The sequence below is a fragment of the Caretta caretta genome, chromosome 9 (assembly GCF_965140235.1).
Source record: "Caretta caretta isolate rCarCar2 chromosome 9, rCarCar1.hap1, whole genome shotgun sequence".
In the NCBI taxonomy this organism is placed as follows: Eukaryota; Metazoa; Chordata; order Testudines; family Cheloniidae; genus Caretta; species Caretta caretta.
Window position 1 is genome coordinate 28,645,959 of NC_134214.1, and position 17,154 is coordinate 28,663,112.

The 17,154-nt window shown below is 43.4% G+C and overlaps 1 protein-coding gene across 2 annotated transcripts in view; it reads left to right on the plus strand.

Annotated features, from left to right (window-relative positions):
- Positions 1 to 17,154, plus strand: part of CP (ceruloplasmin) — a 38,237-nt gene that overhangs the window by 583 nt on the left and 20,500 nt on the right. For both annotated transcript variants that reach the window (XM_048863959.2, XM_048863958.2), the window contains exons 2-10: positions 6,739 to 6,983; positions 8,963 to 9,175; positions 9,754 to 9,927; positions 10,693 to 10,947; positions 12,967 to 13,132; positions 14,513 to 14,652; positions 15,546 to 15,686; positions 15,822 to 16,033; positions 16,695 to 16,845. In XM_048863959.2, the coding sequence (XP_048719916.2) occupies positions 6,739 to 6,983; positions 8,963 to 9,175; positions 9,754 to 9,927; positions 10,693 to 10,947; positions 12,967 to 13,132; positions 14,513 to 14,652; positions 15,546 to 15,686; positions 15,822 to 16,033; positions 16,695 to 16,845 (1,697 nt within the window). The remainder of the gene's footprint in view (positions 1 to 6,738; positions 6,984 to 8,962; positions 9,176 to 9,753; positions 9,928 to 10,692; positions 10,948 to 12,966; positions 13,133 to 14,512; positions 14,653 to 15,545; positions 15,687 to 15,821; positions 16,034 to 16,694; positions 16,846 to 17,154) is intronic.

A 17,154-nucleotide genomic window follows, 5' to 3' on the forward strand; every position in this document is an offset into this window, starting at 1 on the left:
CTCAATAAATAGATAAGATGCTGCATGTGCATATATTTACTTAAGGTAGGATTTTTTTTTTTAAATGGTGGCTGTGAAAACTCAGAATTTTACAGCACTGAAGCTGTGCTATTCAGCTGTCTCTGAGCTTTGACTATTTTAGTTAATCCCATTTGTACTGAGATATACATCATTGGTTTAATTTCAGATTATTTTGTTCACAATTCCTTTTACACAGTAGATGTTTTTCTGTTGATTTATTTTTAACATTGAGACTCTCCTTTCTGTCTGCCAGTACAATGGAATCCTGCTCCTGTATGTGACATCAAAATGCTAAGAGACCAGGATCAATCACTGTATAAGTAGGAGAGAAACTAACTGCAGATCCTGAAGTAAGCTCTGTATTGGCAGACCCTTGCATTCCTCCAGAGAGGCGCTTCCTGTGGACACAGGGTTCCACACACACAGGGCTCACTGCAAGAGCAGGGCCTTAGTCTGTGCTAGTGAAAAAGATACAAGAGACAGGGTCTAGTCAAAAATAGATATAATTCATAAGGAGGGGAAACGGAAAAGCATCTCAGAAGGAGAGAAAATAGAAGTAGGACTATTAAGAAGTCTACTGTAAATAGATTTTGCAGACTGTTTTAAGAGTCTGGTATATTTTGTTGGCAATCCCCTGACATTTGCTGTATGTTTCTTCTGGATCACCTTGAATTCCTATGTTTAATGGTTTCACAATTTTGCTGGAGATTTTCTGCTAAGGTCATAAGAGTTTCTGCACTATTCAGTTTTAGAATTACACTGTAGTGTAGAAAAAAAACATTTGTTTCTCATATGGCAGAGACACTTTGGTATTCCAACGTTATTCATGAAGTGATGAGTTGGATAAGAGTAGCACAAGACATGCAATAGTTGGTAAGATGATTACACACAGATGTGTAAATCAGCCACAAGTGTGAGAATACATCTCACTCACATAACTACATCTGGAACCTAAACAGAATCTGAAATAAAAGAACCCACCAGCTGCAGGTCAGCAACAAACTGCTTCTTTAGTGTTTTTGCCACAGAGACAAGGACTTAATATGGTTACTACCATCCCATATTTTGTAATGTACATAGACCATTATGATGGATTATTTGACACAGTTATTCAGAATCCTAGTATATAGGATTGTTACTTCAGTTGTAAACTCTATGAGGGAGTGACCATCATTTTGTTCAGAGCCTAACACAACGGGCAGTACTGCCATACAAATAATATTAGTATATAATACACATGCTTTAGATATTCAATCCTGTCTTAATGAGGGGAAGGGATATTGTCAGGGCATGAAAGCTTTCACCTACTTCTGCAGAGTATGGAAACTTTCACTACAGATCCTGAGACCACATCAAATTTGTGTGTTTTTACATTTTGCTGTAAACTTGAAACCTCACACTAAGTTCATGGAGAACTTTATGAATCTTCCAAATGCACCTGGGCATGTTTATGGTTTTAGTCTTAAAACTGAGTGCAACTCATCAGTTTTGGCAGAGTTTTGATTTATGTTTTTTGTTTGAACCCCAACAAATATCAGGGGTTGAGAGTGCCAGCTGAAGAAAAGGCTAGCATAAGTACAGCAATGCAGCATCAGCACTGGCTAGGAGCCCAAGTCCTCATGAGGGATTTAAACTGGCTATATACGATGCAATGAACTGAGCCATACTGACACAAGCATGTGGAATGATTTCATGCTTCTAACTGATAAAGAAAGATAAATCTCAAAAAGTCTGACATCCTAGAACTATGGGGCTGTGAACTCATGCATATTTGAAGAGTGACATCCGCAATTTCACTGTCAGTCACCCTCTAAGACATTCACCACCTTCATTTGTCAGAAGAACAATAAGTACTGTTTCCTCTACCCCAAATGGGCTGAAGAGTGAGGGTGTTTGTACAGAGTGAAAGGAAGACCAAGGTAATGAGGAGGATGGACAATGGTGAGGTAACATTGGGACAGGTGGAGAAAGGAAAGAGAAAACACTGAATAGCATATAAATAGTCAGTGGGGAAGAATAAGAAATTAAGTGTTTTGAAGAAAGAAAATTTTAGAGAAAAAAATAAAAAGTGAAATATTTTAAAAGGGTGACAAATTAAGACTGAGCAAAAATATGGACAATTAAAAAGAGATGCATCAAATAAGATAGAAAAAAGATGAATCAAAAAAGAAAATAAGGGAAACTTTCTTTTGGGGTTTTTGGTGGAAGAGTTCGAATTTTTTCACTCTAAACAACATTCCTTCTTCAGACATAACCCGCATGGGATACTATCGATTAGTCTCATTCTCTTTCCTAGAACTATAGGCATGAAGCATGAAGCCAGTGATCCAACAAACAGCTGGATGGGAAACGGAATGCGAGTAAATGGTCTGAAGTCTGAAGAGCAAAATGCTGAGCAATGCTGTCAGATGACACATTTGCACTCCTCTTATTTGCTTTGTGACAAACTACAGAGGACCAAATCCATCCCTGGTATAAATTTACTCAACTCAGTAGGGTTATATTTGTGATGAATTTGGCCCATCTCATTTTCAACTGCTCCTAAACTCTCACTCTTTTCCTGAACCCTCAGGCTATGAGAGTGTGTTTTTATGAATCCTATTATCTATTAGGGGAGAGAAAGAAAAGAACACAATGCAACTATCAACAGGAAGCCTTACAAGTAAACACTAATTATTTATACAGTCCAAGAAGAGCCATAACATGCTCCCTAATTTTAATTTGTGTCTGGCAAAGCTTCCTGAAATCTGACTTCCAGTAACTCACCCTCTTGCTCTGAGTCTGTGCTCTCCAATTACACAGAGCTCCTTATCAGTCCTTTGAAGCTGTGTGATTGACAGACTGAACAAATTGTGCCTACCCAGGGTTCAGCCCCACGATAAATGCTTTGGATTTTGTACAAGCAAAATTACACATAGGAGTAGAAATCAGACGAATTTTGAATTTCAGAATGTCAAACGTTTTCCTAATTAGGGGATTGATTCCTCCCAGAATAATCCTTACTCCAGCAATTAGTCTTTTTGAAACAACTAGGGCAGGGACGGGCAAACTTTCTGGCCTGAGGGCCACATTGGGTTTCCAAAATTGTATGGAGGGCTGGTTAGGGGAGGCGGTGCCTCCCCCAAACAGCCAGGCATGGCCCGGCCCCTGACCCCATCCAACCCCCCCTGCTTCTCACCCTGGGACTCCTACCCCATCCAACCCCCCTGTTCCTTGTCCCCTGATGGCCCCTCCGGGACTCCTGCCCCATCCACCACCCCCTGTTCTCTGTCCCCTGACAGCCCCTGGACCCCCCTGTCCCTGACTGTCCCCTGCTGCCCCATCCAACCCCTCCTCTCATTCCTGACTGCCCCCCCGGGACTCCTGCCCCATCCAACTGCCCCCGGAACCCCTGCCCCTGACTACCCCCTGCCACTCCATCCAATCCCTGCCCTTCCTGACTGCCCACCCGAGACCCCTGCCCCCATTCAACCCCCCTGTTCCCCACCCTCTGACCGCCCCGACCCCTATCCACACCCCCGCCCCGACCACCCCCTCAAACTCCCCTGCCCTCTATCCAACCCCCTCTTCCCTCTTATTGCGCTGCCTGGAGCACCGGTGGCTGGCGGCACTACATCTGCGCTGCCTGGCTGGAGCCAGCCACGCACCGCGCAGCACAGAGCACCGGGTCAGGCCCAGCTCTGCAGCTGCGCTGCCCTAGGAGCTCGCAGCCCGGCCGCCCAGGAGCATTGCGCCAGCAGTGCAGTGAGCTGAGGCTGAGCGGAGGGGGAACAGAAAGGGCTGGGACGGGGGCTGGCCTCCCAGGCCAGGAGCTCAGGGGCTGGGCACAGGGTCCCGCGGGCTGGATGTGGCCCACGGGCCGTAGTTTGCCCATCTCTGAACTAGGGCAATTGATGCGAGCAGTCATTACATGGGCTATAAGCGTTGCAGGATTTGGCCTAAATATCCTAGTTAACAGTATTAGCACCATGTTGACAATCATGTAATCAAACATGAGTCAGTGCTAGCAGTTTCCCTGGCCATTGTAGACAGAGGCTTTTTAAAAATACACTTGCTTGCTTCCCCTTCCACCGATGACATTGAAGTCTATGGCAAAACTCCTGCCAACTTCAGTGATGGTAGGATCAGGGGCTCACAGTTTGCTTTCAATTGTCACACCTTCAGTGTGTGTGCCAGGCTTACTCATTCTCAAGGCCAGTCTACACTGAAACAAGTTTAGGTTTTATACCATCTCTCCAGGCATACTAACTTGGATGATTTTGCAAAACAAAAAACTAGGGGCAGCTTGGATCTGGTTCCTATTTAATATAAGCTATCAAAACTCAAGGAGAATTAGAGAAAAAGTTTTGAATCATCTCTAATAAAATAGGGAACCTGCAAAAGGGCATCTTCCTTTTAAAACTCACAAATTCAAAGGACACAGTCCTGTTGTCCTTATTCAGTGGAGCCAACAGGAGTGAATTTAAGAGTACATAAATGCTAATACTTGCATCACATAAACAACATCCAACTGAGCCAAAATTTCCCCAACTATAGCCTGTAATCTCTTCCATAAATACCTGACCCAGGCCAGTACTTAGGGAGATACATCTATAGTTCTCCCTGACTGGCACAAACCTGTATCAGCCACCTCAATAAAGAATATCCTTAATGTTCTTTCTACACCTGAGTAATATCTCTTCTCCACTTCGAGGGACTCAAAAGCTACCGTAACCTAATAATGGAAGTAACAGTTTTATCATTTGTAATGAGATTTAAAGAAATTAAGGTATAAATGTAATATGTTATTTCAATAACGTGTATGTACTTTCCATGTAATTTGTGAGCAACATACACACTGTATTTATGGAAACATAAGAAGAGATGGAGCCAAACTCCCTTGTATTTATATTCCTGCATGGGACAAGGAGATTCAGGGTTTTTTTCTTAGCCAAGTTTTGCTTTAAGGTAAAATAACCCATTTCAGTTTAAGATTCAGGATTAATTGAACCCCCAAGGAGATTACCTAGATTCCTGGGGCTCTGTCTGCTGGCAGCTCCTGGTAGGGAGGGGGAGTCAAAGCAAACGCAGAGTCTGCCCGGCAACCAGTAGGGAGCGAGATGCCCCTCCCAGGGAGTTCAGGAAAGGGGAGAAGCCATTTTTGAGTCAGTGTGGAGCCAGCCAGGGCAAGGGCAGGACTGGCTGTGTGGGGAGCTCCCACTCCCAGTGTGAGTCCCAGGCCTGCATACAGGGTTCCACCCTGAAAACTGGCCTCTAGGGACCTGAAAACAAGATCTCTCAGCTGGGTATTTCCTTCTCTACTGATGACTCCTAGTTTGTAGAGTTTTCCTGGGAAACTTCCCCAGCCAGGCTGAGTTTGCCCTCCAGCTCCCTAGGTGAGACCAGTCACCACATGGTCAGCTCTGCTCTGGCTGCTAGTCCAGGGCTGCTGCCTGCTGTGAGTGTGTCTGGATGCTGGGCTAGGAGACGACAGTTTGGATTTTAGTACAGTTATGTAACCTGCACCTTGAGCCCTGCACCCCTTTGTGGTGAGGGGAAATCCTGGGACCGAAGCAGCCTGACTCCTGCCTGAAGAGGATCCCTGCCAGCAGAGATCAGCCCCTCTGCAGTGACTGAGGAGTCCAGAGTCATCTCTGAACCTGAGGGTCATTCATGGAGTTTGTGAATGCACCACCTTTTAGTTGGTCAGTCAGGGAATTCATTTTGGGGACCCCCTACTCCCTGAACTGTCTTCTCAAGCCAGGGAGTAAGGGTTTGGGGATTTTATAACCTGCTGCATATTAAACCTGTGGAGGGATTTAACACCTTCTCCCACTTGTGAGTCCTTTGGGCTGTACTGAACCCAATCAGCCACCCTGCTAAACCACTGCAGAGAAGAATTTTGTGGTCTTAGGTCATCAAGGGCCCCAACAAAGTACGCATACCAATGGGACGCTAATCTTACATTTGCTACATCAAGTCACGTGACTGGGGAAAGTCACAGGTATTAGCAGCATGGGCACTGGTGACACTAAAAATAGTGTTTTACCCTGTTAAGTTATATTTGTCTCCTGTTTAATATAATTATTGTGTTGAAAAAATGGTATGTGTTTGTGTTATTTCTTGGAAGTCTCCAACTATCTGGCAAGTAAGTGGGGATTACCCTGTGGTTACAATTTTCCTCCCAAGCTGTCCTGGTGACCCTGCCAGGAAGGAGCAAAGGGGCATGGAGGCGCACCGCCAAATAAATTCATGGGGAAAAAATAAAGAAGATACACCCTGCTGAGTGGGTGGCGGGATCCAGAAGAACCCAGACCTGTCCATCAAAACTTGTAAGCAGATTAGCATTAAAGAAGGTAACCGGGTAAAGAGGGGGAGCTACAAAGATATATTCAAAAAAGTTGAAAACCGTCCCTCATTTTCTTTGAGCATGTATGAAGAACTCAGAATATACCAAAAGAACTCAGAAAATACTATCATCCCCCTATGAACAGTAGGTAGAAAGATCTGTATCTGTATCAAATGTTTAGTCTCTCCCTTATTTAGATTGCGAGCTCTTTGGTGCAGGAACTGTCTTTTCGGTATGTATTTGTACACTATCTAGCCAATGGAGCCCTGATTCATGATTGGGGCTTCGGGGTGCTATCATGATACAAATAATAATATCCCTGGCATTTTAACAGATTCATTTTCAAGAATCAGTGTATTCTGACAGGGCTGTGTTTGTTTTCTCTGCAGACAGGCCAGAGTTTTTCTCCAAAGAGGCCCGGACAGAATAGGAAGCACTTACAAAAAAGCTGTCTACACACAGTTCACTGATAACTCCTTTAACAAAACAGTTGAGAAGCCTTCCTGGTTGGGGTTCCTAGGCCCAATTATCAAGGCAGAAGTTGGAGATCTCATTATCGTCCACTTGAAAAACTTTGCTTCTAGATCCTATACTCTTCATCCACATGGTGTGAAATACACTAAAGAAAATGAAGGTAAATTCCAGCTGATTCTGTCCAGATTTTAATCAGTACTTCAAAAGTCCCATTGACTTCAGTGGGATTCCTTGTAGCAATGAAGACTGCTCAAGTAAGTAAAGATTATAGAATTAGGATTTAAGAGAGGACTTAATCAAAAGAAGATAAGATTCAATTAGGGACATTTCCGAGATCACAGGGAAGGTTTTACAAGGGCCAAAATATGAAATGAATAGGAACCCACTAAGGTCCTATCGATCTGCAAAGAGGACAATTTTTGATCAACACTTCAGCAAACAAGGCTGATAGGTGAGACACAGGGCTACTAAGGTAATTTGAATAAAATTGATGTTAACATGGAAAAAGAGATTAAGCAATGGACACTAAATGGAAACCCATTTAACTTCAAATAAAAATACAATGTGAATTTTATCTCTTTAATATGTAATGATAAAGGTATAACTCAAGACATTTCTAGAAGCTACTGTACGTTACTTAGATTTATAGGGCAAAATCCTGGTGGAATACTGTAGTGACTTTAATGCGACTAGTGCTTATTTAATAGAGCACCCATCACAAATGCCAGAGATAACTCGAGCTGGAACTGAGCCACAGGTGTAAATCCTCAGTTGGTGAAAATTGTCACCGTTCTATTGAAGTCAATGACTGTTGCCCCCATACTAACATTCGGTGGGGGTGTTTTGGTTGGCTAGCTCCCAGTACTAAAAGGGGAAGGGTCGATGGGAAATCAGGACCCTGAGACTGACAGTCCCCAGGAACAATGGGGAGGGGCCAATGCTCCAGATCAGCCTGAATGACAGGGCGGGCAGGCTAATCAGGGAGTCAGGAGGCCAGGGGCGTCCTGTCCTCTGTGTGAACTGGATTTGCCTGGGTCAGACAGAGTGGGGCCGAGCTAAGGAGAAAGCAGGGGCCCAAGCTGAGCTGGGGAGCAGAGCAGTACCAGATCCAGAGGGGCCAGAAAAGAAGGTCAGGAAGCAGGTCAGAGTTGGGAGCAGGGCTGCAGCCACAGAGCCAGGTGTGGTGAGCAACTGGAGCCAGCCAAGGTAGTACCCTGGGCAAAGGGCCCAGCGCAGAAAGACTCCCCCAGCCAAGGGTTCTTGCAGGCCAGACTGGGAGGGGGATCTTAACCTGACGGGGGGCTGATGCTGAGAAGAAGGGTCCCACCACCCAAAGCCCTGAGATGTGTGGCCACCCCCAGAGCAAGTGTCCAACCCGCAGCATCCCTGCAGCAGAGCCAGGGCTTGAGAAGGAGGCCTGGGACCTACAAGGAACAGACTGTGAACTGCCCTGACATTCCAGAGACACTGTTTGTAACGTTCCCTACCACAGAGGGGGGTGATGTTTTCCTTTGACCTTTCCCATTTTTCCTTATTCTTTTTTAATTAATTGTGGATTAAATAACTTTTAATAGCATTTTCTTTAAATTGTATGTACTGATCAGTGGGTCAGGGAAGTGCTCAGTGCAGAGAGAGTACCCCAGAGTGGGGACACCCTAGCCCCTGTGCTAGGTGACCGCAGCAGTGCTGGGGGGTCGAGCCCCACAGAAATCCGGGGCCCAGCCGGGTTACGAGGACTCTGCCAGACAGGAGAGTGGAAGGGGAGCCCTCAAGGGCAGGGAGGCCTCTGGGTAAAGGAAGTGGGAGAGAGGACTCAGATCCTTTCACTATCCCACCTCACCGGAGTAGTGCAGAAGCCAGTAAAGTTTCCCACAATAGCAGGACCATTCCCCCACTTACATTTGGAAGTCTGGACTATGTTACTGCCACAATTAGTCAATGTCAAAGCATTACAGGTGCAGTGTTACTGACTTCTTTTAGATCATGCACAATCTCCATTTTACAGAGTATAAAATGTCCAAGAGACATCTTCAGTAGCTTTACCTAAAGCACTCACAATCTTGCTTGTAATCTGTCAATCTCATTCCAAACCATGAAGGAGATGTTACCATTGACTGCATTGAATGTTATGTACCCTAGGTGCTTTTTATCCTGACAATACCAAAGATTTGCTAAAGAAAGATGATGCTGTGAAGCCTGGAGAACTGTATACGTACAGATGGGATGTAACAGAAGATCATGGTCCTGCTGAGGGAGATAGTAATTGTATGACCAGGATTTATCACTCACACACAGATGCCCCAAAGGATGTTGCCTCTGGGCTTGTTGGACCTTTGATAACTTGCAGGAAAGGTAAGAGATATAAAATATGTAAACAGCAGGAAGCAGAAAAGTGAAACTTGGTTTCTATTTTCATAAGAGATAGATATTGATGCGTAATGTTGCTATATGCTTTTAAACAGCGTTTGTATTTCATCCCAGAGTCCGCTGCCTTTGAGTAGGAATCCCTGAGTATAGTATGAATTTGTGCATGTTGAATAATTGATATAGCTTGTGAAGTGATTTGGAGTAAGTTGAAATGAAAAGCATAATATGAATATAAGGTATTGAGTGTGGGGGTTTGCACATATATAAAATGTAACGTGAAACCTACCAGTTACACATACATTATTTTGATTTTATTTAAAGCAAAATCTGGTGAAAAGTCTTTCCTCTCATATTTGGCCTTAGAAATGAGCAATAACTTATTATCAAAACACTTTTTGTAGTGTCACTCTACATTATCTTTCTCTTAGAAAGATCTATAGGAGACAGACATACCAACTCTTATTTAAAGGCAACCGGTAAAAATCTACCTTAATGTTACTATAGCTAAGAATTGAGGAAAGGAGCATTTCACCATCCAGTCAATGAAAATGACTATTTTTCAGGCACACTGGATGGGGGAAGCGATAAACACATTGATGCTGAATTTATCCTTATGTTCTCTGTGATGGATGAAAATTTAAGCTGGTATCTGGATGACAATATTGAGAAATATTGCTCCGAACCTGCCAGTGTTGATAAAGAGAATGAGGACTTCCAGGAGAGCAATAAAATGCACTGTAAGATTTTTTATTTTTTTTTTTTAAAGAACTGTTCATCATGTTGTATTCCATTAACATTCCTTTTCTAGTCTCTAAAAGGTGACCGATAGCTAGGTCGTATGTTTAATTAAGCGCTTTATTCTTTTTAGATCTTTTCATATAAAAAGTGAAGGTTTAGGTCCTGCTTCTGCTCCTGTTGAAGTCAATGGGAGTTTTGCCACTGATTTTAGTGTGATCAGGTTTGGGGCAATACTTATTCATACTAGAAACAAAAAGAGCAAGTATCTGGCAGGACCAGAGGTGTGGGAAAACCAAAACCATGTAATTGTGACAAAGGGTATATACAGTGGGTCTGAGTCACCTACCAAGCTGCTCAAATTGCTGTTGAATCTGTACTAGCATAGTTTCCCAGACCACTGTAAGCAGAGCTTTGTTTCCTTCCCCCAAGCATTATACTGTACTCCAAAACACAGTCGGTGCTGCTTAGTGTCACCACAGAAGCTAGCCTTAAATCTGTCCTGAACTAAACATTCATGAAAAGGACTGATGATCACACTGCAAATACTAGCCATGCAGATCAGATATGGATTCAGGTTTTGGAACCCCATGGCCTAATGTGAAAGATGCTCAGAATCAGTTTTGGTTAGAGCTCATCTCTACCTTAATAGTATAGTGGCAGTGATTTTAGTGTTACATAGTTGGCAAGATAACAAGTTTTTGCACAAAGGTCTGTGAGCCCTGTGATGGTGAGTATATAATAAATAGCATTTCTTATTTTTTAAGCAATCAATGGATACATGTATGGATATCTTCCCAATCTCACCATGTGTGAAGAAGACAAAGTGAAATGGCATCTTTTTGGCATGGGTAATGAAGCTGATGTCCACTCAGCCTATTTCCATGGACAGGTTTTTACAGAAAGGAATCACCGCGTTGACTCCATCAGTCTCTTCCCTGCTACGTTTGTTGACGCTCTTATGGTGCCGAAGAACCCTGGGGAATGGCTGCTTAGCTGCCAAGTCAATGATCACATAGAAGGTATGAAATAAGTTACTGTCTGTTGTATCTTACAATCTACAAGTGAGCGAAGCATACTTGAGTGCTTTATTTGGCATGCCATAATCATGATACAAAAAACAGAAGAGCCACAGTAAACTTTATATAAGTGGATACAAGACCTGAGCCAGAATTGGAATGATCTAACCATTTGAATTAAATGTGCCTGAGCTTACCCTTTACTGAGTCACTTTTGTGTGAACGTTGACATTCGGAAGAACACCATCTGATATATCACAGTCTAGTTAACAAAGCCATCTCACATTCTCAGCAGCTCATCTGGGAATGCATTTACGCTAAGGGCTGAACCAAAGCCCAATGAAGTCAATGAACATGTTGTCACTACTTGGATTCAGTAATATGTGGGCAGGAACTGATTCAGATTCCAAATGTAGATGAGTAAAGCCATGATTTACACTGGATAAGTTTACCTCTGCTTGCAAACGGGGCAAGCTCAGCCAGTGTGAATCGTAGCTTCTTTTATCTACATTGGTTGCTGGCCACCAGTGGCTGAATTGGGGCTCATTCCAAGTTCAGGCAAGGCCATAGTAATTTATTCCTAAAGGGTGGAGGGGAGGCAGGTAAATTCACATTTTAACCTAGATGTTCCTTGGAAAGTTCCTTAGTTTATCAGAGACAGGGTTAATATTTCCATTCTCTCTCTATATTCCTATAGCTTCCATTATTTATTAACTATAGCATGACATGCTATTTATTTCAGCCCAGAGCTTTGCACGGCTCTCTCTCCTTCTCTGACTAGGAATTTCCAAAATAAATCCCTGATCAAAAAATCCCTGATTAGAATCTGAGTTAATCGTGTCCCACTCATAGTTTAGCCTGATATTGGTAATCTCTCAGGGGGACTAGTCTACGCTATACTCAACTATGCTGAGGAATCAAGTTTCAGTGTGGTTCTCCTGACGTGTTTTAATTATGACCAATTTTTTTTAAAAAAATAGGAGCCTAAAAGATAGGCTCCTATATTATTAACATTAGGCACCTAAATAAGTGGCCTGATTTTCAAGAGTGTGAGCATCCAGCTGGTCAATGGGAGCCATTTGGGTGCTCAGCACTTTTGCAGTATGAACAGGACCTACTTGTAATTTGAAGAATCATTCTGATCTATCAATGCCACTGAACAAGGGGAGAAAAAAAAAAAGAAAAAAGAAAAAGACTTCCATTAATGTCAGTGGGCTTTGGATCAGGACTTTATGTATACTCAATGCAAAGTATGGAAAAAATATCAGGTGATAAATATATTATGAAGATTTATACCGTACTTCACGGCCCATTGTGTGGCTTCTTCTCTCCCATCTAAGGCCTGGTCTACACTTAAATGTTTTGCTGACACAGCTATATCAGGCACTCCCAAAAAAAACCCCACCCCTCAGACTCCTAACTGATGTAGCTATGCCAGTAAACGCTCTGGTGTAGATGCAGTTATAATGGCAAAAAAGTCCTTTTGTCAGTATAGCTTAGGTTTAAGTTCTTCAGGGAACTGGTTTAAGTTCTTTTGTTGGTATAAACTCCATCTCCCCTAGGAGGGTTTACTGGTACAGTTATACTTGCAAACTGTTTCTAGTTTAGACAAGGCCTAGGAATTTCACAAATGAGTCACTAATTAAGTTCTGAGTGAAAGCAGAGCCAATTTAATATGCTTCAGCCTAGGCAAAATGCTATCTGACAGTCTGTTTTCACTCAATCCTAATCTTATTTGTCACTAATATGAACTGTGCCTTCATAAAACAAAGACATCCTTTACCAGCACATAGCAGCCTGCATTGCATACTATGCACTAATTTGGCTTGGGTGTGGCTTGCTTGTAGCTTGCTTTTGTCTGTGATTTGTATAACTTGCAACAGTGAGTCCCAGGGGAAGGAAACAGACAATTTTAAATGAGAGAAGAAAAAAAACAAACAAACTAGGGTTCACATAAAATCCCCTCCCACTCCGCTTAAGGTTTGTTGTATTTGTATCTCCCTTTTTTCCTCCCTTCCCCAGGTGGTATGCAGGCCATTTTTGAAGTAAAAGACTGTAAAAAACCTACAACAGATCACAGTGAATATACAAATGTAAGACATTACTATCTTGCAGCTGAGGAAATTATCTGGAACTATGGTCCATCTGCAATAAACCATTTTACAGGACAACAATTAGTTATTGACAGGTAAATACCTCCTATTAAGTAAGAGAGCAGCTATAGACTATTGCTACAAGCAAACAAGCTTTGTTTACAAAAACTGATTTGGTTTGAACATGCTAAATATACACCGTCATAAGGAGCCACTGATTTTTAAGGAAAAACCCCATTGTTTTCAGTGCTTCTTAAACATTGATTGCAATATATAGCCCATAACAATTATGCCTGTTACTTCCCTTGAGACCTTGAAGCAAGTTTCATTTTAGCATTAATAACTACACTGGAATGAAGAAATGTTGTATCACCATATATAGACAATCAGGGTCCCTGAAAATTTCAGGACTGGTCATCCATCAGTCTAGGGTGGTAAGAGAATGGGAATCAGTGGCCAGATCCTCAGCTGGTGTAAATTGTCACAGGTCTATTGAAATCAGCAAACAACATATACCAGCTCAGAATCTACCCCTTGTTCTAGATATGATTCTGTTAGCTAAGACTAAGGCCTTCTCTACACTGCCACTTTACTGCGCTGCAACTTTCTTGCTCAGGGGTGTGGAAAAGCAGCCCCCTGAGTGCTCCAAGTTTCAGTGCTGTAAAGTGGCAGTGTAAACAGTGCGGGGGGGTGGGGGGCGGATTTACAGCGCTGGGAGAGCACTCTCCCAGAGTTGGTACCACGACTACACAGCCATGTCAAAGTGCCGCCGCAACTAGTGAAGACATACCCTTAGTCAAGTCATTTAACACCTCTATTCTTCATCTATCAAATGGGTTTAACAACACTTTGTTACCTTCCTGAGCTGAGGCTTAATTAATTAATCTCTGTGAAGTGCTGTGAGATCATTGAATGAACAGGGCAATAACAATTTAAGAAAAAAAATCCCAGAGTAAGCTTTCATGAAATCTGCAAACTGTTTAATTGTTTTTACAGTCTTATTTCTCTGTGTTCTTGTGTAACTCATAATAAAAATACCTTTTTTCCTAAAACCAGAATAAAAATTACAAAGCACTGGCCAGAAACTATTGTTTGTGGGTCTTCTAATGCACTGTGTGCATTAGACTAACAAGACAGGATCTCAGAAAAGAAAGACAAGCTGTAGAGAATTTAATGTAGGGGTCTGGTAGGCTTTTTCTGCCTACTCATGATTCCTTTAATTGCTGTATCAAGCTATCATATGATCTATCTCTAAAGTGGGACTCAGAAGATCTGGGTTCTATTTTCAGCTCTGCTTCTGCTGGGTGACCTTGAGCAAGTCACCTCACCTCCCTGTACCTCATTTTCCCCAAATATAAAACGGGGCGGATACTGCCCTCCTTTGTACTTCGAGAACTTCGAGATCTACTGATGAAAGCACTAGCTAAGAGCACAGTATTATTAAAAGTTGTTTCTATCAAATTTCTTCTGAACAGTGAGTCTCAGACATTTTTTGAACAAAATGAAAAAAGAATTGGTGGCTCTTATAAAAAAGCGGTTTATAAGGAGTACACAGATGGCACCTTCACAAAGTGTAAGAAAAGGCTCCCCGAGGAAGAACATCTTGGACTCTTAGGTGAGACTGTGTAAAACAATTTAAGGCAAAGCTGGAGGAGTTTGTTACCTCTCCGAACCCGCAGCATTTGTAAGGCCCTTGAACATGACTCGTTTGACTGGCAGAGCTTACAAATGCTACTAGCTTCATATGGGAGAAAGGGTGGAAATGACAAATAATACTGGCACTGAGGGTTAAGTCAGCTCCATGAATGAGCAGGGAGGTGGTGCATGGCATCTGCTACAGAGTAAAAGAATGAATGGTAGGAGGGCAGGTGATGCTTCCATTGACTGGGTTACTTCTGTTGAGGGGTGAGTGAAGAAGTACATGAACTGAATGGGGGGAGGTAGCGGTAGAGCTGGTGTCTGTGATGGGCAGGATACCAGGAGGAGATGGAGGATGTGCTTGGGCAGCAAAATGATTATAGGGTTGGGGTTACATGTGCTGTTGCCTACGAAGAATTACGCCTGCTGGGAATTAAATGGAAAAGAGAGAGGGTTCAGACAGTACCTCTATCTTTCCCTGTACCCTCTGGGGCGACGGTTAGCTGAAGAGAACACTCACCACAACCCTTCTTGCCACTGTACCTATCTTCCCTTCAGTTTCCTCTGCCTTCCTTTCCTCCCTGTCTAGCCTCTCTCTGCCCCCACAATCATCCAGTCCCCATAGCTTCTCCCTTAATGAAAGCTGGAGCCCAGCTGCCTGTGCTGGACTCCAGTGAGTGCCCCCTGCAGCTGTACATGCAGCAGTGTATTCTAGCACTTTACAATTGGCTAAGATCGGGGTATATTTGTTAAAGGATTCAAGGAGGTAAAAGATTCTGCTGTCTTCCACAAGTCCTGTGTCAGTCCTTCAGCTTTATGTCCCACCTGGATCAAAACAGTCTGACCATTGAAATCTGTGCTCTTTACAAGGACCTGTAATCAAGGCAGAAGTGGGTGACATCATCAGGGTGACCTTCAAGAACAATGGTAGCCACCCCTTCAGCATTCAGCCTCACGGTGTGAGCTACAGCAAGGGCAGCGAGGGCACACTGTACCATACCATCTCTGGAGGTGAATATGGAAGCCAGCAGATTCCTGCAGAGAACAAGCAATTGCATATTTTGATGCATTTGTGATAAAAGTAATTGTGTTTATGACCGGGAGGTTAGCTATTAAGCTTGATTTTTAAAGCTGATTTTATAACAGGCACTGAAGCGCCGTCTTCACACGTGAGTCCTGGTGCTACATATACGTACGAGTGGAAGGTGTCAGAAGATGTGGGTCCCACCCAGGAAGATCCAGATTGCTTAACCTGGCTTTACTATTCAGCTGCAGATTCAGTCAAAGACACCAGCTCTGGCCTTGTGGGCCCTCTCTTAGTATGCAGGAAAGGAACTCTGCTTCCCTCTGGGAAACAGGTAACTCAAGGAGAAAGTGAAAGTGTTTACATCACTCCAACCCAATCTGCTTTCCCTTCCTGAACTGTGACTTCAAAAGCCTGCCAGGCTAAACATGCTTTCCTTTGGGGTGTTTTTTGTGGGGGTGAGTGGGAGGATGTTTGTCTTGTTTGTTTGGGGTGGTGGGATTATGCAGAAGAGAACTGGGAATGGGCTATTTCTAGATCATGGTAAGCAGTAACTAAAGATTGTCACTATTTAATGGGTGTATGTTGGACAGTATGAAATGTGGGGTCCAGTCCAGTTCCTGATGGGCTGACGTACACATCACAAAGCCACCACCACTGGCACCAAGTGGCATCCTGGCTGGCAAATCTCAGCAGGGAGTCCAGGGATTTGAATGATATAGATACTGAGGTTCCTCCTCATCTCTAGAGGTGGTCTCTGCAGGTCAGTAATGGGACAGTTTGACAGAAGCGTGTGGGTAGCTACAGACCAGGTAAGATGGCTAGAGAGTTTAGAGTTCCTCAGATGAAAGGTTCTATCCATCCATCCATTCATATTTATGTTGCTCTCCCTTATGGTAAGTTATATTCACAAAGTAACTTACCAGTAGAAGACCTTTGCTGTCCTTTAGTTTACTCATTTGCATTTTTCTGTTTGCCCTGGTTCTTATCCCCAGAAAAATGTAGACAAGGAGTTTTTCCTACTTGCTACAGTGTTTGATGAGAATCTGAGCTGGTATTTGGATGATAACATTTTGATGTTTCTAATAAATCCTAATGACATTGACAAGGAAGATGAGGACTTCCAGGAGTCCAACAAGATGCACTGTAAGGACTTAACTTTATTATAACTAAATAGGCAAATATACCTCTACCCCGATATAACGTGACCCGATATAACACGGGTTCGCATAGAATGCGGTAAAGCTCTGACATGCTACTCTGAGCAGCATATTAAGGGGGCCGGGCCGGGGCTGAGGGGTTCGATAAGGGGCAGAGGGTCTCGGGGGCGGTCAGGGGCTCCCGCCCCAGAGTTTGGAAGGCAGGAGCTGTGGGGGGGCACTTTTGGGGGCCCCGCAGTCCCAGAGTGGCCCGGGAGAAGCCCACTCCACTTCCCTCGTCCCGACCCCAGCTGTG